The sequence below is a fragment of the Phalacrocorax carbo genome, chromosome 1 (genome assembly GCF_963921805.1).
Source record: "Phalacrocorax carbo chromosome 1, bPhaCar2.1, whole genome shotgun sequence".
NCBI lineage: Eukaryota > Metazoa > Chordata > Aves > Suliformes > Phalacrocoracidae > Phalacrocorax > Phalacrocorax carbo.
The window spans coordinates 28,328,142-28,349,675 of NC_087513.1; the positions used below are offsets into that span (position 1 = coordinate 28,328,142).

The 21,534-nt window shown below is 42.0% G+C and overlaps 1 protein-coding gene and 1 long non-coding RNA gene across 3 annotated transcripts in view; one reads left to right on the plus strand and one right to left on the minus strand.

Annotated features, from left to right (window-relative positions):
- The window catches only part of LOC135312565 (uncharacterized), a 17,521-nt gene extending 7,721 nt beyond the window's left edge, over positions 1–9,800 (plus strand). Inside the window, exons 2-3 of the long non-coding RNA XR_010372173.1 lie at positions 7,123–7,252; positions 8,175–9,800. This is a non-coding gene — a long non-coding RNA (uncharacterized LOC135312565). The remainder of the gene's footprint in view (positions 1–7,122; positions 7,253–8,174) is intronic.
- On the minus strand, positions 1,824–11,137 carry CAV2 (caveolin 2). Of its 2 annotated transcripts, XM_064447008.1 has the most exons (4): positions 10,897–11,137; positions 10,551–10,738; positions 8,115–8,185; positions 3,251–3,372 (listed from the first exon to the last, which is right to left on the minus strand). In XM_064447008.1, the coding sequence occupies exons 1-3, from the start codon at positions 11,044–11,046 to the stop codon at positions 8,122–8,124; spliced, it is 402 nt and encodes a 133-aa protein (XP_064303078.1). In that variant the 5' UTR covers positions 11,047–11,137; the 3' UTR covers positions 3,251–3,372; positions 8,115–8,121. The 2 variants fall into 2 exon arrangements, with proteins under 2 accessions (XP_064303069.1, XP_064303078.1); XM_064446999.1 differs by lacking the exon at positions 8,115–8,185 and having other exon boundaries at positions 1,824–3,372; positions 10,897–11,124.
- Positions 11,138–21,534: the final 10,397 nt, after the last annotated feature.

Here is a 21,534-nt window from a genome sequence, read left to right on the forward strand (position 1 = left end):
AGAAACTCCATAAACACAAATCTGCAGTTAGTTCTGTAGGTTAGTTGTGATCTTAATGAAAAACAAGATGCTGAAATATTTTGCGTGACAGAACGGAATCTGATTATATATCATGATTATAAATTTAAGGTCTGCGGTAATAGAATTGGAACATCTCACACTTTTATTTATCCTCATAACTCTACCATGATGATATAAAGTCTACTCTTGCTAAAAGCAGCAACATTTTCCCCATTCGATAGGTCAGAAGAAGATGCATCAAAGTAGATGACCTGAATCAGGTGTAAATTTTCCTACCTCTCTTGCAGACAGTGAGACTAAGTTTCTGGACTCCCTTCTTGTCTCAGTTCTCATTTGTAAGTTGCTGTTAAGGGGTCGGCTGGGATGCTTTGTCCACATTTCAAACAAATTGGACACAAACTTAAGGAACCTACCCCTGCATTGAAGATCATGGTTCAGTGCCCGTGTCCATTCAGTCCCTGTTGTCCAACAGTGCGGTCAGCTACTGACAGTATCAGCTGTGGCAGAGCTTCGGGATATCTGTCAGAACTGTCAAATTCATAAAACCCAGAGAATACTTGCCAGCCAGAGCTGCCTGGGGCAGATTCACACCTAAGTATCGAAGAAGCTGTATATACTCATGCTTCCTTCCACTACTTTCATGGATGAAGTAAGCGCATTTGTATCTAAAACTAATATTTTACCCTAAGCCTAACAGTCCATTTGGTATTTTCTTATAGTAAAAGGACATCTGTTCCAGAGGAAGATACTGCTGTAAAATATGTAAGAAACTAACAGCTTTAATTACTTAATTATAAGCTCACTTGAGTCTTGTAACAGTTAGAGAAATGGTCAAAAGAATTAATTAATGACAAGTCTAATTCAAAATAAAAACAAACCAAACGATTCTACTTGATTGTCTGTGGTAGCTAGAGCCGGATGACTTCATTAAGCTATCTAAGAATGCATATATCCAGGAGTGCATGACCTAAAATGATACCTTTTTCTCTAGGGAATGGCCTCATTCTCAATGTTTGGATCCAGACCTGAGCTCTCTCAAAGCTTAGGCTTTTATAGGGCTCCTTTTAGACACAAGGACTAGTACCGATTGATTTCTTTCTTTTTTTTTTTTTTTAAATTAATTCATTAAGGGCATACGTTTCTGTGGAAAATATCTTCGTAAAAATCCTTGGATGTTGTAAAAGAAAATAACTCTCAAAAGAATTCAAGCCTAGCCTGACCAATTTTTATTTTCAAAAGAGGTATTTCCATTTTTAACATAAGAAAGGTATCTTGAAGGGCACATCTGAACAGCAAGCTGACATCTTGCAGAAGAACAGAACTCCAGAGAAGTTTCTATGGGCACTAATCATTAAGGTCCAGTTTTGAAAAGCTATATGAATCCCTCTCTAAATGGCACAAATGGTAAAAATATTTTTAACGTACAAAGATGTTCTCGATGTACAAAGAATACACAGTGCCAGCTAGCTTCTGTAGGCCAATAAGCAAGAAAAGGAAAATTTGGCAGCTCATCTGTAAATAAAGCATGCGCCCGTAGAAAGAATTAAGCATTCTTTTGAATGTAGCCAAAATTCCGCACCGAGAAACCTGCTTCAGAGAAAGCAATCATTCTGTATGGGCTTAATTACACAGAGATACATCATTTTCTAATATAACTTAAATGCAGTTGGTAATAGTGGAACTGTATTGATGCTCATCCATTTCTTTTTCCTCTCCCATATTTTGGAAGAACTGCATAGTATTCTATGCTGTTTGGTATTTTAAGAGCTTTTTAAAGAATCAAAAAACGTGAAGAAATGAAGTTGAAAATAGGAAAAAGCTGACGTTTTATTATTTTATTATATATCTCGTTTGCTAAGGAATCTGTGATATCATTTTAGAAAATAACATTCTAAGTCATACAAACATTTTACAATTGCAACTTATCGTCTATATTTAAAGAAAACAGCAGCATAAGCCCATCAGAAGGCTAATGTAATTTTAATGTACCTCTGCATCCGTTCTGTTGTTCTGGTTTACAAAGCCGTATTAGGTGCAGAAGGAAGAAGGGCTTTTTTATGGGTTAGGCTTTAAAGTAGCAAATAAGCAACATGGAGAGTCAAGTCAATAGGTGAGGAGAATTAGACAAGGCTACCAATTTCACTCACTTGCCTTCTCTAAGAGCTTGCTACCTCGTTAAAGTGCCAGCATAGTGTCTATCATTTTAAATATCACAATGTTCACACAGATAATACACAGAAATAGAGAGGGCTGCATTTACTACACCCCATTTTTAATAAAAAACATTTCTCATAAACAGATATTTCTCTCTTGCATAGTCTTGTATGAAAACACTTATAATCTTTGCTTTCACACGCAACCATATATAATGAATATACTAGAATTGCACAGCAACACTTAGAAATCTGCATAATTTAGAAACTGAACTTTGAGTTATCGTAAGTAATTTTTTGCAGTGTTTCACTCATGCTGCCTAGTAAGTTGGTTAGAATTCAAATACTATAGAAATAATGCTTCAAAGAAAACTGATCAAGTGCCATTTACAAAGGTACAAAATATACAGCAAAGTTAACCTCTCATTAAATAAAATATACAGATTAGCTGATGTTGCAAATCATTAGCTAACACCTTATTTTAAGGGATAAACTTCCAGGGAGCTTTTCCTCCCCAGTATCGGAGAATTACACAACAGTTCCTTTCTCTGTATGCTTATGCAATGAGTCACATTCATTTCAACTGCTGATAAAAAAGGACTGAATTGATCATTCTGTATATAGAGGGCTAAAACTGATCCCTGGCGGCCTTGCAGTAAAGTCAATGGAAAACCCTAGAGATCAGTTTCACCTAAGGTATCACAGCCTATTTAAATATTTATAGTAATAATGCCAATCATTATCACTGTGGTGGCTGTTAAATCTCGACAAGAATTCTCCTGGAATCTAGCAATCGACGTACCATTAAAATAAAGTGTTGCCAACATACTCTGCGTTTGCTGTTAAAATAGTAAGCTACGAAAACTGCCTACTTATTCTTAAACTGATCTCCCTGCCAATAAATGAGTTTTAGAAAAAATAGCATGTTCCCACTTAAACCAGCCATTGTAATTTAACAGTTTGGAATGAATGCTGAGTGCCTGTATGTTCGGTTAGCAAAGAGGTAAAACACCAGCTACAATTACAGCAGTGTTGCATCCCTGACGTTTACTCTTGGTCCAGGCGTATATTAACCATGGCAAAGCATCGGCCTACGCTGTGAAAGAACGGTACGACGAAAACATCTGTCAGGCTCTTCCATATAGTTTGCACTGAAGGCAAGACCATGAGACAGGTTTTCACGAATGGCACCACAATCCTGTAAAAGAGAAAATGGAAGATATGAAGATTGCTGCTGCTACAGCATGGGGAAATCAGGATAACCAAACACAAGTGTGAGATCTTACGGAATAGGAAGTGATTTTATAACTCTAGATCTCTAAATAAGTTGATTTTACACTCTCGCACTCATTCTCCAAGAATTTTGTTCACTCCCAGCCTCACACCTGCATATACAGAAGCACCGTGATGCATGTAGTCCTCTGGGCAGGATCACTGGTGTGCAAGACGGCACCAGAGACACCACTTTTCTTTTCCTCGTGTCTTTCCTTCCTAATTGGTAAAGCTGAGCTAATTTTTGGACAAGCCTTTTACAGGGGTGAACTTCTGCTGTTCTCTCCCTGCTGCTGGAAGGGCTGGAGTACGTGATATGCTGCAACCCTGCTGCCACCCCGCTGTGGCTGATGAGCAGGGTCGCCCCCTAAGGATTCATTTACGCTGTGGTCATATCTGAATGTGTGCCTTGACAGAAACACCACATTCCCCGGTTTGATTGACTGGGAACAGTGCTCTTTGCGATCTGTTCTTGCTCTGCTGCCTCTTCGGGCATTCCTTTTATCCGTCTCCCTCTCTCACACACACACGTGCACAGGCACACATGCACATCGCCATTGGCGTCTCATTGCTACCAATCTAACGCCGCTGTTACATGCTGCTACAATAAAACAGGAACAGTAAAGCAGTATCTGGTTATGGTGGGTTACTACAGTACAGAGACAAGCTAAACCTCAGAAAAATGGGATCTTGCTCTTCCTGTAAAGTTTTTCATTTGTGGGTGAGAAACTAACATAGAATGAAGTCAAAACTCCTGGTCAGGGGAAAGATCTTTTTATTCATTCAGGGTGTGCACTTGAAAGTACTGTGCTTTCATCTCCCGAGCACTGGCAAGCATCTGGGGATGTTCTCCATATGTCCCAATTCCAAAGCAATGTCATTGGTGGTGGCTTAAGCCAAGCATACTAACGACGGAGGCGAGCCAGAAGTGCGTATATGGGCAGCTCCTGAGGGCCAGTGGATACGTGATAACTGATCACACTATTTTAAGTTATTCTCCGTTCTTAATCATTCACTGCCCAAAACCCCTGGTCATTTCACTAAGCTGGATGTTCTTACTTGGGTGCAGACAAATTAAATGTATAAATAATTTATTTAATACTGAAGTGGTACTACAGCAAGGTTTTAAAAAACCTCTGTGCCATATATAACACATTTATTTCCTAAATTAGGTAGAAGAAGATATAGATTCTCTTGATAAAGATAATAAACTCTGTTCTGCTTTGCTGTTGCATCAAAATTTAAGTTGATTATGATGGAGGACATCCCAGTCTTGCATCCACATAACTCCACTGCAGAACTCTCATTGACTTTGGTTGGAACGATAGGAAATATTTAATCTACTATTTCATCATAGGTCTGGAAAAAATATGTAAGTATTGTGTATTTCCAATCAGCACCTCTCAGAATAACAAAGTAGAAAAAAACCCTGGCACATTTTAAAAAAGTTGAAGCTTAGAAATGTAAGAGTCAAAATGAATTATTTTCAGTGTTTATCTAACTGGATTCTCAGCTTTATCATACAATGCAAGCCATACACTAGCATGTCTATGCTGCACTTTAAGCTAACTCAGATGGATTTAAACAAGAATAGTTTTTCTGAAACCTTCTCTTCTTTTGTCTCTGCAGAAACAGCTAGCAATATACACACCATATAGAACTGTGAGCGTTACTGGAATAATGTGTCTCTAGTTTTAAAGTGAACCCTCTAAACTATGCGTTTTAAAACCACTTATAGTATCACTGCATATAGAATAGGCAGTTTCTAGAGAATAAAATTAGGGCTTCACCTGTTAGAATACAGCTGATAAACATCAGTAACGCAAAGGAAAAAAAAAATTGGTATTTCTCCAAGCAACACAGGGAAAACACCAGAAATGGCTACTCAGATTGTGTTGACTTCACCTCATTTCCATTTCAGTTAGTTTATAAAGGCTCTGTCACTGCTCCTGCCATCTAAAATTAATTTGCCCTGCATTTTTTTTTTAATCTAATTGAATTGCAGAGAAGCAGAAAAGCCTACGTTTCTACAGGTCGCTCTGTCAATTGGATCACACAACATACAAACTAAACAAATATCACACTAGGCAAAAGTTTCACGGAAAGATGTAGTCAATCACCAGGATGTCATTAGGAAAGGCTGGAAAAGCAGTGATTATACTACTTGCAACTGCTGTAGAAGTCATTCACGCAGTACCAGAACTCATCATCTTTTGATAATGTTGAATACAATAAATAAAAAAAATGTTTTGGCAATGCTTTATAATATTTTAACAGTTGCTGTCCAATTTTATGGTAAATATATGTGAAAAACAACATGTATATATATCCATAGGAGGATATGTGAAACATGCTGGCAACCAAAGCTAATTAATATAAGTAACTTTCAATTTAAAAATAAAAGTCAGTCTACTTAGACAACAATTACTCACTACTTAGACAACCTTTCCTCAGAGAAGAAAATCCTTTACACCCAAACCCTTTACACTAAAAAGTATTTTCTAACTTTTAAAATAGATGACTGTGTCTACATATGCATCTACATGTATATAAGTATGCATCCTGTTCTGTATAGGATATGTTATCCTACTGTGCGGCATTTCCAAATCATCAGTGGGTGTGACGTGCCTTCTGCAGAGTGACCAGGCACACTTAAAAAATAAATAACCAAGTGCCATTAGAAGCTATGTATTTGTTTTTGTGACCTGCCAAATAAACATTAGCATATACATCCTTGACTCACAATGCTGTGGGTTTACCCCAGCCTGCACTTCTGTTCACAGAGTCAGTAACTGCTTGCTTGAGTAATGTCTAACAGTAGAAGTAAAGTCGGCATATCAACATCTAGTGCAATATTGGTACTACTAGTGTTACCACTTGGTACAGCACTGGGAAGAAAATCAAAGCTATGCTGAATTTGGTATCTAAGCTGAAGCATAGGCTAGGTATTTCAACTACCTTTATGACCTCTTATTGAATCTCACTATGCATATATATCATAAAACACCCATCCTTTCCCTAAATAGGAGGAATGACCTCATTTGGGAACTGTTGAACTGAAAAGAGCAAATTACCCTGTTTGTTCCATCCTATCCTGTATTCTTTTCTGTCTGTTCAAGGCATGACATACCCATCAACCTTTTGCTCACATTACTTTTTTTCTGCTAATCCCTGAGGGAACATTGTCAAGAAACAAATGCCTCTTGGAAATGGCATTGGAAATGTAATTCTCACTCGTAACGGCATTTTCAGTTTCTTAGGAAGCAGCTCAACTTTTCACAGACTTGAGCAATGTGTTTGGAGGAATGATTCACTACTAATTCAGATACCTGCTTCAAAGAGAAGAATCGCATCTTATGAAGTTACTCAGAATGGAACCTCAGACATGTCTTAATGCTATTTTTCAAATACTGTACCACCCAGTGGATAAATTACCTAATGCCAAGTTTGCACATGCACTACATTATGACTTTAATTAGAGGTCTTGTGTGGCTCTACAATACAAGCAAGCATTGTGAATGGATGGCTAAATATGAGCTAGCACTTGCAGAGGTTCACGTAGACTCTCATTAACCCTTGGGATATTTATAAGTGAGCCAAGAGACAACCACCCAAGTCCTCCAGGATCCATACATAGTATACGAAGTGCATTAACACCAAACATTATATATGCCAGGTCCTGGACAGACTGGAAAAGATAAAACCAAAAAGGAAGCAAGACAATATCTACCTACTTCCTCTTCAGAAGTCAAGGGATATATACTGGACATGAATGAAGAGGCATGAAGGCAACAGCAGATCATAAGGTGGGTCTTCATGGCATAGCTGTACTGTAATTTCTTTTTATTTCAGACATCCAGTCGGGAGATGGTTTGGGTCTTGAGTATGATAGCAATAAGTTGTACAAATGGAATTGTGGAGAAAGTGGTAAGAGATGATGCGTGTCTCCATCTACTTCTCTGCCTGTAAGTCCCTGGCTACATCTTGCGCTGTGAATGGAAGTTCAAGCCAAGAGGAGCCCTGAGTACCTACTGCTCCGGCTGATGACAAAAGCATAAAGCTGGCCGAGTCCTTTTGCTTTAGAGCCCGTCTCAGACCCAAGACCCAAGTTCTGGATCCTCAAATGAAGCACTGATTCTCAACATAAAGACACAACATACCAGAACACTATTCAGACAAGACTATAACAAAGCATACATGAGATTCAAGTGTTAATTTCCAAAAGGTGGCATACATGTGGCTTGGAACAAGGATCAGTCCCCGTTCTATAATAAAGATCACGATTTTGCATGTGCTGCCTGGAAAATCAGTAGTGCTCTGTTCACGTTCAAAAATCAGTAACATTAACAGCCTCAGCCTAAGGATGTGTTTAAAAGCTTGCTCAGATATTCACTGAAAGATGTTAAAACTCAGTCTTGACAACTTCTGCAATCTGTGGTGAGAATGACAGCCATCAGTAAGGGAGAAGAAATGTGAAGAAGTAGCCTTCCTTGAACTAGCTTATATGTAGGTCACCAACCTGCTAGCTGGCACAGTTTCAGCCCAAAAGTACCTTTTACCAGGTGGTATAAATCTGGACTCCAGCTCAAGCAGCTAGTTTGAGAACAGAACCAGAAACTGTTCCTTCTTTGTTGGCTAAAATGAAAATTAAAGTGTATTGTTACATACTTCTTATTCAGCTTTCTTTTTCCTTTCCATGAAGTCTCACATGTTTGCTTCCTCCTTTAGCAATCTTTCTGCTGGTGGAAGACAACATCTACAATCAGGTATGAGGGGTGCAACTCACGAGATGCCCTTGATTCATGAGGAATGCCGCGTCAGACTTTTGTGGATTTTTAGCATGCTGACAAAGCTGCAACAACATGTGTGATAATCAACAGAGCTTTGTGCCTGAGCACTTCCAAAAGTTGTTGAAACACCTTAAAATTTAGCCTTGGGAAAGGCTCCCCTATGACAGACCAACACCATAATCTCACTAGTTTGGGCAATGAAAGTGAGGCACAGAGACTCTGATAAGCCCTCCTGCAGGCAGCTCTGTGGGAGAGCGTGCCCAGGGTTTTCCCATGACATTTCAACAGATGAAGACAGAGTTATAATGGAATTCCCTTCCTCTCACCCACAAAACAAGGAGTTACTATTTTTTTCAGACCCAATGGGAGCCAGTACCATGTGTTCAGGGTCCCTATGCCTCCACTGACTAATGCCTCTGATATCTGTGGCTCCTATGCTACCCTCTCAAATGCAGAAACACTGAACTTACTCCCAAGAAATCTGGAACATGGAAAGCTGCAGAGAAGTTAACTTAGCATGTTCCACCTTTGTGTTGAAACAAATCCAGCTTGTGGCTGTTGGAAGAAGAGACAGTGCTGGCTTTGCATTGTAGCACTGGATGGGGTCCAAGGGGTTGCAGAGAGCACTACCGAGTTACGTGATTCTTTCACACCCATCCCAGATGCAAGGAAGATCAAAATGAATGATCACTTCTGTATTGACAATGAACACAGGGAAGGAAAATTAGTTGTTGGGGAAGTATGTGTGTTCACAGAAAGTCAAGGGAAACTTTTCAAATTCAAGTGTCACATTCAGACAATCCTATTTCAGATGTACTGAGAACCCTAAGTTCCTGAGAGAGTCACTAGGGACTACTTCAATAAATAGAAACTGACCTCTGAGTCCTGGTTTAGCGAAACCCATGCCTAGATATCCATGCTGTGAAACCCAGGCACAAGATCATTCTGAGGTACAAAAACTTGTTAGAATCTTAATAAATTGGGCATCAATGAATTCTTCCATAGATATTCCACTACTGGAAATCTATATGCCACCAAACCCTTTTGCAGTAACATGGTACAGTACAGCACACTGACGGCTGACAGACCTAAAAGTCGGGGCGCACCCTACAATGATCATCGTAATTTGGGGAATAGCAGGTAGGGAGCTCTAAACTACACTGCGACTCCTTTAGATATTATGCAAACTTTATGCTCCAAAATTCAAGTAAACCAGTTTTTGAAGCATCTCATGACAATGTTGTCAACCCAAACTTCCATTCTACTTTTGAAAACTGAAATCTGTGCCCAAAATATTGCAGCCACAGGTTCAGTCAACCAATGTATTCTTATTGCTTTGAACTTGTTTCCCAGTTTCTGGATTATATTTTGTTTTCCTTAACAACTTCATCATGTTTCCAGTGTTACTCGAGTCAAATGAGACTGCCCAAAACCCACGTATGCAGAAAATCCTAGTTTCCAGGAATGATGATGATAATCTGCATTTATGCCTTCCGCTGCAGCCTGCTGGATTCCCAGTTCTTTCCTCATCCTTATTCTTTTCCCTGCCTGTCTTCCTTCTCCACAGTCATCTGCCTTGCTGCTCTCAAGGTACTCTTCCCTGATATTTTCCCAGTACATACTGTTTGAAGTACACCAGGTTTGCTGCGACTTGGAGGGCTACTGTATTTGCCTGTGAACCTGGACCATGGCCAGATGCATCTTTCCTGAGCTCAGCAGGGGCTCTTTGCTTAGGTGGAAGCACTCTGGGGCACGGTACCTAGAGATGGCCATGTACCAGATGCAAGGCAACAACAGTAGTAGATTTTGTGGCAAGTAGCAAAAAAAGAGTGAGCTGGGCCCTCAAAAGCTTTCTTCAGTCTGTGAGGAAAAAAATGAGAGAGGTAACTGTACTGAGAAGGCGTCAGGTGTAAGTAAGACTTCTGCCCAGGTCTTTCATTTCAAATACACACATTTTAACAACTTAACAACCAGTTTAAAAAAAAACAAACCACAAGCAATCATTATTATTACTAGAGAAGCCAGCCGAGGCCGGAATGCATTGCGGTAGGTGCCATGCAAATGGCAAAACAGACTCTCTGCCCCAAAGAGCTTACACAGACACAACCGACCCGCTGGTAAAAGCAAGGTGGGGAACTGAATCACAGAGAAAACATTGTTTTCCTTTCTCTCCTTTTAAAAATAAAGTAGCAAGTTGATCTGACTACCGGTTGCAGAGGCGGTGACCAACACTTAGGCACTAGCGCTGCGAGGGGAGCGTCCCGCCGGGCAGCCTGCAGAGCCCACGCACCGACCAGCAGCGAAACGCACGTACCAGATGTGCAGACAGCTAAGGACCGCGAAGACGATCCCCACGACCAGGGCCAGCGGGATGGCGAGCACCAGGGTCAGGAGCTTGTAGATCAGGTACTTGCTGAGCTCAAAGAGAGCGTGGCTGCAGATCCAGACTTTGTCGAAGGAGTGGGTGAGCTCGGGCTCCGCGATCACATCCTCGAAGCCCAGCTGGAACGAGAAGCGGCTCCGCCGTTACGCGGGGCTGGGGCCAGGCGGCCGGGCACCCCCTCCCGCCGCCCCCCCCGCCCCGAGGGCCCCGGCCCCGCCCGCCCCGCGGCTCCCGCCGGGCCTGGGCCCGGGCCCCACCGCCACCGGCCGCCGGGCACCTGGAGGTGGGCGTTCAGCCCCCGGGGGTCGCGGTCCGGCCCGTCCTCCGCGCACTTCTCCGCCTCCGACAGCGCCGGGCCGCCGCTCCGCGGGAAGTTGTCGTCGTCCATGAAGATGCGGGTGTCCGCCTTCTCCGTCTCCAGCCCCATGGCGCTGCCCGCCGCTCCCCGGCTCCCGGCCCGGCCCTGCCCCGGCCGCTGCCGCGGGGCTGGGGCGGAGCGGGGCCGCCCGGGACACGCCCCGCGGGCGGCCGCGGGGGCCCCGGCAGCCGCCGGGAGCTGCCCGCAGCGGGGGTCGGGGAGAGCCCCGCCGGCAGCTCCCCGGTGAGGGACCCGCCGCCCCCCCCGCCGCACTCTCCCCTCGGCTGGGGTCGGGGCTTCCAGCCGGCCTCCCCCCGCCAGCCGCCCCGGGGGCGTGTTTTTGGTCTCGGCGTTCATCTGGCGGCAGCCCCCGCGGCTCCGCTGCGGCCCCCCGCGGGGCTGGCGTGTGGAGGAGCGAGCGTTTGTGGCGTTGCGACAACGGGCGGCGGGGGAAGGGCTGCGGCCGTCGGGCATGAGGCCGCGTTGGGTCGTGTCTGCTGCCCCTTTTCCCGCCGTAGGGAGAGAGTGGAAAAGAAGCGGGGAGGAAGGGTGCGTGGCCGCTGCCCGCCGAGGCTCCCGCGCCCGACCCCGCCAGCCAGCAGGACTTACTTGGCTCATACTCGCTAACGTGCCTAATCGTTGCCACAATAAAACAACGCATCCACCATTACAAGCTATTATTGTGCCCTTCCTGGGTTTTAGCTTCAGTTCATACAAATCTGTTTTGAGACGGTGTTTGAAGCCTAACAGGGATTTTTATAAAAGTGAGCAAATTGATGTAATGACTGCAAAAATATTCGATAATATTGATAGGCAGCGTGAGCTCATGAGCGGTCAGGGGTACAGTCTTGCTGCATTCAATAACCACGACCACCCATTGCTCTCAGAAAGAAGTGATATCGCTAATCAATGATCCAGGCTTGTTAAATTAGAAGGAAGCCAGTACTGGTAATTAAATTAAATTTATTAAATTGCATTAAATTAAGAATAGCTTTAATCTCTGAGAAGCTGACAGGAAAGTGATATAAAAATAACTACGCAAGGTTTGGGTAGGAAATCACCTAACACAATGCTCTGGACCATATCGCATTGTTCTTGACCGGATAACTTGTGCAGAAAAGCTTCGCATCGATGGGTAACTCATGTTGATGCTTTTTTCTCCCACGCTGATGAGTTTAGTGATACTGGTGTCACGTAAATGGTTTTGGATCCAGCAACATATCTGTGGCTCATTGAGTATAAAAGCCCGCAAATCCAAGTTTACAACAGGTTCAAAAGCAAGAAAAGAACCAGCATGATGACTCAAGACATACTTACGAGCTGCATTTCCACCCTCCCCAGTTCCTTTTCGTTCCGTGGGTGGGAGGAATAAAAAGGCCAATTGACAGACGTGAGGTTCAGACCCACCCTTCAGGGTGCTTCTGTCCAGCAACTATTATTTTTAACCTATAGCTATGGGAAGGTGAGTGCAGCCCAAAGGCATTCAGCAGGTTTCCGATGGCTGCTTGGGCCAGGCACAGAAATTTGAGTTTGGTGCTCCTGAAAAGCAAGGTAGGAGCAACCTACCCAAATTAACCCCTTGGCCACTGAAGTCAGAGCGTGCTGGTTTACATCAGCTACTTTTGACCTTCCCCCTCACTAGAAGCATGCATGGGGTGCATGTGCGCAACCAGGGAGGTGCTTTTGAAAAGCTCTACCCATTTCCCAACCTCTCTTGCCACATCTCACTCTGCCAACCAGCTGGAGCAGCGAGTCCACAGCTCCACGTGCTCGTCTCCAGCTTTGCTAAAAGCTAGGTTCTTCTTGCAAGGTCGCCCAAATCACAGTGTGCCACTGGAGAGTGGTCTTGCAGTATCAGCCCCCTTTATAAAAAAACAAGTAGCATGTTTTGTTCATGTCCATCTGTTTTTTGAAATCTGCTAATGTAATAGCTGGTAAATGTTGATGTCTGTCAAGACAGCACTGTGGAAAATGAAGTTTTCCTTTGTAATCTCTGAGGATTTGAGGATTTGAAATAAAGCGGTGATGCAATTGCTCCTGAAAGAATAATACTTTTCATGAAAAGCCCGTTTAAAAGCAATAAAGGCTCAAGGCTGCAGATGACTTGGGATGTTGTTTATTAAGAAACCCTTTAAACACACTGTTTTCAGTAACTCTGGTAGTTATTTTGGAAATGATTTGTATATGAATTATTAAGTGAGGTTGAAGGCAAAGCCTGACCAGTGTCAGGCCCTGATCCCTGACTTTTCTGGCAAATGTACAGAAAACAAGGAGGCATATACAAGTGTTCAGCAGGGGTGGGGTGGGGGGGATTTTTCCAGGGCTGCCAGGTTCAGCTGTCTGCCAGCATGGCTCGACGGAACAGTCTGAAAGACAAAAGTAAGAGTAGAGAGCAATGACCACAAACAGGGCGGAAATCTTCTCCACTTTTATATACCGTTCTGTAACATCCTTTAGAGAGATTTTTTTTTTAAAAATCTCTGTGTAGGTAACAGCCAAAGAATTATATCATGTGACATGAAATGCGTGTGTATTTGTGTGCATTTCCACACGTCTGCCCAGGCGTAGTTCTTTATGGTGCTAAACTTATGCTTGAAGGTCCCATCAGTATTGAGGAACTATAATGTGCCTCCATTTTCTAAGCATTATGCATTTTGCTGCTGTATTTTTAACAAGCAGAAGGGTGAAATAATTCATTATTACAACTTATTTGTATTAAAATAGTCTCTCAGAACTTATTGCAGTATAGAGTGCACAAATATTGAACAAGTAGTCTCTCAATGAGCTTGTGATCAAAATTATAGGCCCTGGGAAAACCAATGGATGCAGACATACGGATGGGACATCCCAGGAAACAAGCAAGGCTGTGGTAAGCTCAGTAGTTTTATTACTGTGTTTTCATGCACATTATTGGAAGGGGAGTTTGCTTGTCTGGATGAGTTAGATTCGCAGGGTGTTTTTTTCCTCTTTCACCTCTCCCTTTTATAAATTATTTCTAACCTGATTTAAAGTTATCATATAATGATTATCATATACATAGCAATTTACATCTTCAGAGGGATAAAGGACAAGGAATCCTATTAATTTCTCTTGTAATTTCACTGGAGTTTTAAGAGAAGTGTACTTCAAATATGTTATTTTCTTGTCAAAATCAGTATTGAAAATTGTAGTGGTTCCAGAGGAGCTGTGAGAAGTCTTTCATTTTATCCTCATATCTCTATGATGGATCTGGGGACTTTTTGTTACTACCATTTCACAGAGGGACTACTGGGCTACAGAACGTCAGATGGGCTCTAAATATCTGTGTACATTAGGAGCGAGGTGTAAAAACGGTGGCTGCAGCCCTCACCTGGCCGTGGGGTGAAGGTGGAAGGGAGAGGCAGCTGCACAGCTGAGAATTCAAGAAGCGAACCAGGCAGTGCTAGTGGAGAGGTTACAACCCCTTTTCCCAATTTTCCTTCTGGTAAACGTGTGCCTGGGTGTAAAGCCGTGTGAAGGAAGCAGGTGTAGTGAGCTGAGAAATTCGGGTGCCGTTCAGGGATATGCAAGATGTGTTAAGATGAGGCAAAACCTGAAGGATCTTCAAGATTAAAGATAGGGATTAGAATCTAGCTTTTCTTGTTTTCACAGTGGGCAGATTTGACACATATAGAGATGTTTAAGCTGCAAACTCCAACACCTTGTCTTGATGTAGCCATATCTGTATAAGCAAAAAAAAAGAAAAAAATTGCTTGTTTGGAGAGTCTACACAAGAAAAGCTGATGGGAGACTTCTGGAAAAAGTGGGTGCATCGTATTTGTGCTGATTTGTCACTACTGAAGCAGTGACTCTTGACTTGTTCCATGAGAAAGGATAATTAGGTCCTGTCTCTGTGTATGGAAACTGCCTTGCTCTCGGTTGCTTTCCTTGTAGTTTTCTGCCCTGTGGAGTGTAAAATTCACTGTTTTTGGTGATCAGTCAATGTAAACAAATGTAAGGCACAGCTAAACATTTACATTTATTTTGCCAAATTGTATCCAATGCTGCCAAATTTAAGCCAAAATCTTCTACGAAGACTGGATTTATATGTGTCAGCGTGAAAGCTGCTTAGAGAGTTGGAGTAGGCAGGACACAGTAGAGGTGTTCAGGTCAAAAACTGTTTGCAAAAATGATTTTAGGATTTTCTGGATCTCTTTTAACCAAGCTAAGTTAGTGGTAATAGAGATGTTTATAGTAGCTTTCAGCATAGGCTCTGATTTCTAATATGAATAAGGAAGAAAGAAAGTACTCCCATGAGGTCTCCTCAGTTACTGTTTGATGATTTACCAGTTTAGTGCTCAAATGGTCTCCAGTGACAGGGTGAGAGATTTTGCTGTTTAATACTGACAATACAGCGCCTCATGAGCAGATGGAGAGCGTGGGGAACAGCATAGGGGCTGGGCTCAGACATTTTTAGATATTCCTTTTTTCTTCAATCAGTAGAAGTCTGGAAATGTTTTCAGTGTGTTTTCATAATTAATTTTCATCTGCTTTCGTTTTTTCCCTCCCGATTTTTGCTTCTTACTGCAATTTATGGCATGTATCAGCAGAGCTGTTATTAATGTGTCAGCATATGTTACAGGGTAAAACTCACAATGAGTCAGTGGGACCCGGATTCAAGTGCTGAAATAAGTGATGACCTAGTGAAAAAAGTCCCAGGTTGGGATTTGGAGGCTGACTGCAGCTGTGATTCGTACTTCAATGTTTACAGCAGTAGAAGTTATAATCAATGTTTCCTGTGTGCTTAAGCGTGTTAAAGATTATAAGAAACCCTGATGGAGTTTGAGAAAATATTTAAGACAGGTTCCTGCTAAGTGGGCCAGCTGCATGTTGTTAAAGGTTGGGAAAGAGATGTTGGGTACGGAGAGCTGCTCGGCTCTGGATGGCAACTCATGAGCTTGTTCATCCTCTGGGCCTCCCAGAGCTGGGGAAAAAACCCATCTGCTTTAACCTTGCAACACGGTGGTCAAACAGCCAGCTGATACTGTTCAGCTGACGGGTGGTAGCTCATTAAAATGTGGTGACCCAAGTGTTTACGGCTGTTTATTCATATACGCAGAGCAAAGAAAGGCATTACGTTTTGGTGTAGCGTGAAACCAGAACCTGAATGCTGATCAGAACTTTGGAAATTGTGACATTTTCCTACTGAAATGAAAAAGGAGAAGGGATATTGTGGAGGACATATGCAAACAGCTCTGCTGGTGGTGGGATCTGCAGGAAGGACCAGGTGATTTCTCCATGAGCATCCAACAGTTAAACCAAGAACGACGGAAAATCATTGTAAAAGCAGTAACTGTGCTTGGCTGCTCTGTGTTGCAAACATTCTGAGATTAGCTGTTAGTGATGGAGGGTCCTGCTCTTTAGCTTGGATCACGCCATGTTTTCTGGAGATTGCTAAATGCTCTGGTTTAATTAGGACTCTGCTAATGGTTGTTTTATACTTCTGTTGATGGAGTGTCTCTTTGCAGGATGCTCGTGTCCAGTGGAAAGCAGGTGATGACTGGGGGTGTGAAATAGGGGTCTGTCACTGCTGGATGACTTCTAAAAAAATGAAAATCAAACCCTTCAACTCTTCAATAGCTGCCACAAGCTTAGGTGCTTTGGACATTTAGGAAAAAACCCTGATAGTTTTCTCCTGAAGATGCAGATTCCTGTCCATTCAGCAGCTAGATCAAATACATCTCAGATCTGTTTATGAAAGCCATCCATCTAGAATCTGACTTCTTTAAATGTGACAATCACCTGATTTAGACTAGCAAGGTTTGGTTTGCATTTCTGAACCACAATTCAGGGGGTTACTACCACTAAGTTTTCCAGATGATTTCTGCAACTTGCTATTTAACAACTTTCTCTGTTGAAATCTGTTTGATCGTCTCAGAGGTTTCTGCTCTTTTCATGCCTTGGATATAGAAGGGGAATACTGAGCATGTTATGCTTGAATTTGTCAGTCTCTTGTGCAGTTCCTTTACAAAAATGCTTACAATCTGATAAACTACTTATCCTAAGAATGCATTTTTGGTCTGTTTGCAGTATGTTGATGAGCCAGAAAGTCTCCAAGGAATTTAGGACGTTCTCAGCAACAAATTAATCCAACCTTGGAGGAAAAAAACAAAACCTTTTTTTTTTGCTAAAATATAGAAAAAATGTTTTCCAGTCTTATTCATCATATACTTTTAGAATGGCTTATTGGAAAGCCAGAAGTATATATAGGTCAGCTGTGTACAGAGGGATGAGTTTTCCTTTCCAAGGTGTTGGCCATTCATACACTTAGGGTTCATAAGGGTCTGCCTTTCACCTGCAAAAGGAGTGCTTCACAAACACTATTGTTGTTTTTCTTAAGGTATACTTTATTTATCTTTTTATAGCCGAATATCTTGGTTGAATCTTGACTTCTTTAGGTAAATTAAGTAATTTTTGAGATAAAAACCTTCCTTTACGAAAATGGATGCTGCTTTGAGAAAAGCAGAATTTGCAGAATACTTTTTCAAAGGTCATACAATTAAAAAATATCTACTTTGAAAAATCCGCTGAGAAGAGAGATGAGGAGACAAATGCCTATGTGAGCAACTGATATTTTTGCTAACTATTTTGAGTCAAGTAAGTGTAGTTCCCATTCCTGCAGGTGCTCTTGGATTACATTCCTTCTCTCTGTAAGACTTCTCTGGTATGACTTGGCCTGCCCTTGTGGTGTCCATGCAACTAGTCCATGTATTATGACACACGTATATATATAACATATACATATGTTATATCTACAAATGTATAACTGCTAGTGTTTTGCTCTGTCCAGCTTATCCAAAGAAAGGAAGTAGAAGCAGATAGAATACAAAGTTACTTTCCAGACAGGATGTACATGATCGATAGTCAAAATTTAGCAAACTGCGATTAACCTTTAACGGGCTACTTGTGGGGTTTCTCCCTCCAGGCTGCTCTCTCCCAAAGCTACATCTGTCACATAGCCTTCTATTAAATCCAGATGGAATAAGGAAACTCTTGCCTAAATGAGTCAGCAACACCCAGTGAGTTCAATAAATTCTGAAAGAAATTATATCTATGCGGTGATTGCATCTTAAAATTTCCTTCAATGTTTGTGCTTGTGACAGCAGTGGTAGGAGACATAGCAGAGAACAGTGACCAGGTTAGGGATCGGTTTGTTCTCCAAAACTGTTTTGACCAGAGCTAAATGATCCTTGAATAAAATGGCAGCTACACCGTCTTAGTAACGAGGAACATTGAATTGTGGAGATGAACTAATAAGAACAGGAATAAGAAACTTTTAAGAGACACATTCCATGCTTGGGAGACTGCTCAGTCTATTTTGGAAATCCAGCATGCATTTTTCTTTTCTTATTCAGTTGCCCTGCCTCTTTTGCCATAAAAGTCCTCCTCTTTTTTTATTCATGCATTTCAAACTGTGAATTGCGCTCTCTCTTTAATTGTCATGGAGCCAAGGTCTTAAAAATCCAGTTCTATTTTAGTCACTCACTATGTATCAGTCTCTCCAGCTCTCTGATCATTTTTGCTGTTTTCTGGACTCTTTCCATTTTCTCCCTCAGTCTTTCTGATAGCTAGATGGCTATAACTGCATGTAAAATTCCTGGCAGGCACACAGAGAGTAAGGTCATCTACAGATAGATTTTCACCTCGCTTCTTTTTGTCATGTTGTGTTTGTGAAAACAGCTCAAAAGAGTTCTGTTTGTATTGCAAACAATTAATTTAGGTTTTAGTGTGGGCTCTCTCAGGCATTATATCTTTAAGATTAATCAGAATAAACGCTGGGCTTCCACTGCTTCTGTTTATGCCAGTTGAAGGTCTACCCCTTTTATTTTCTGTAGGCTGCGTCAATTTATAGCTGAGTTTTTTGTCTTTTTTTTTTGTTTGTTTGTTTATGTGTGTGTGTTCATGTTCCTTCATTGATGCTATTTATCAATTTTCCATGGCTTTCTTCTCCTCTTTGCCAAAAAATTCTATATAAAGACCCCCATCCTCCAGTGAGAAACCAGTTAGTCCTACAGCTGAAATAAGTCAGAGCTCCAGCTTTTCCAGCTGAACCTTTGGGAATAGGGGCAGAATGAGAGACTTGCATGTCAAAGTGCTTGATGACTGTATCCAGGCCATATATGGTAAAACAACCCAGGCAATACTCTGAATTCTAGGCCACTCCTGAGACTTAGCCCCATCTTGCCCTTTGAGGCAGTTTTCCCTCGACTTGAGCTATGGTCCCTTAAAAATCCTGCTCACTCTGGGCCAGGGGATGCTCTGATAAGGTACCTGGGACCCTTCTAAGGAAGCACCCGGGAAGCATCTCATTCATCCCCAAAGTACAAGGGCGATGAAGGTGCATATATATCTACACTTTGTTTTGGTGACTGTCTACAACATATGCTGGGCACTCTGAACCTTTGAATGTCAAGTTTGTTAGATAATATTGTGTGGCAAGCCTGAGGCATTTCTTGGATTATGACTCATTCTGTTTTCCATTTTAGAAGCTCCAGGTTTATTTTTGTGCCTTACCCAAGTATTTTAGATTTGTTTAACTCTTCTCATTGTAGGCTTTCTATTTGACTTCAAATTTGTTAGTAAAAGAGAAGCAAAAGACAGGAGAGCACAGCTTTTCAGGACCTTCTGGCAAGAATACAAAAGTACCAGTATTGTCATCTGAACACTGAGAGCTGGTGTATTAAGGCTTTGTTTTTCTCTACATATAACTTTTGGCAAGACATCTGGGCTTTTTGTGCTATATTTTCTTTATTTGTGTGACTCATTCCTATTTCATTGTGTGGGAATGAAATGATGCGGTTTTGTCAGGCTCGTGTTTATTAATCCTGTGAAGCATATCAGGGAATCCATTTACCTTTATACGTGCCCTGTGTGCCATTTTAAAACCTGTTAGTGTGTGCTGCACAATACCATATACATAGCTTCCAGCTGTATCCTGAAAATTCAAAACATTCTGGCAAAGTCTCTTGGATTAATTTTATAGTCTGCATCCTGGTGACATTGTGTGAGTACACAAATCTCAGAAACAATGTATTCAATCTTTTTAGTCACCTAGTTTGCCTCATTGGCATAACTTTTGTATGATTTGTAATAAGGGAAAGTACTGTTCAGCTTGCTTGGTGGGGAAAGCTGTGAGGAATGTGAAAAATGTTTTAAATAGACTCTGCCTGTTGCATGTGATAAGACGGATCCAACCTGCATCTTCACAGTGAGTTTGAAAATACAGTAAGGACTTTTTTTACTCAAAATGCTCAGATTGCTTGGGAAGACCTCCTGTGAGAGGCTGGCCAGAAAGGATCTTTAAAAAACAAATGAGAATGCAGTTGTAACACAAGGGCTGTGCAGTCCAACTGTCCCTCTAATAGGTTTCAGAAGGAAAAAAGTTTCACCTTTGCCTGTCATACATAAAGTACAGATTATTCTGATATTTTTAAAGATACCATTTTAAAACAGGCCTGTAAGAAAATGTCTTTTCTTTCTGTTTTGTTCCATTCAGAAACATTTCTTTGAGATCGCTGTGGCATGCAAGAGCATGTATTTACAAAGCGCCTCTGACAGAACATAGCTGAAGGCAATATAACCTGGAGAAAGATGCCTCATAAATTCCACCTTATCTCATGACCCATCCGGCAAAGGTGGTTTTGTTCCGACATTGTTCAAAAACCAACTATCATTATGTAGGCAAGAAGTATTAACAGTAGTCAATGTGAGCATTTACCCAGAGCTCACGAAGGAGTGGGCGGAGAGCAGAAATCTAAAGAAAATTCAGGAACGGAGCTGAAGCCTGACATGATTAACAGAACCATGTTTTTGTAATTAGTATGTTCTCAACAGCCCAAATCTTTTGCTGCTTGCTAAGTGCTCCGTACAAGCCAGCTGGGCAGTGGGGAAAGCTGGCCAAACATTCCCAGGTTTGCGGAGAAGTGCCACATGCCTCCCCTGTGTGCAATGTTTGAAGATGCTGCAATGTTATTTTTTCTGTAACATCTGCAAGCTATGACTAACAAATAAAGAATCAGAAGAATACAGTACTGGCTGTGGCATCCTTCCCACCGATAAACTTGCTCTGTCTTATCTGTCTTGGCAGCATGTGCGCTCTGGGCATCCACGTCCTGATGGCTGGTAAATGCCACTGCAAGAACACAGACACTGTGGCAAAAGCAGGTAAGCAGCACAAGGCAAGCTGAAGTGGTAGAGACGAGGTAAAAATGAAAGGCAGGGGAGGCTGATATCAAAGCAGTATTGTCTTTTCCCTTTGGACATGGTACAAGCCTCCACTAACAACCCGTATAGCAGGAATTTATAGAACACAACCTGGATGGAGAGGAATTTTGCCTCTTGTGTGCTCTTGGTCTAGTGGCTTTTACACACTGTGTCCAAAAGAAGCCGAGTGCTGCCCAGGTTTTATGTTTCCCAGGTACAGAAGTCACAGGGACAACAAATCTTATCTGAGTTTTTATCTCAGCATGCCTGGCAGAGAGAAGGGAGCTTGGCCTTTGGAGTCCACGCACAGCTCAGCCAAATACTTCATGTCAACTC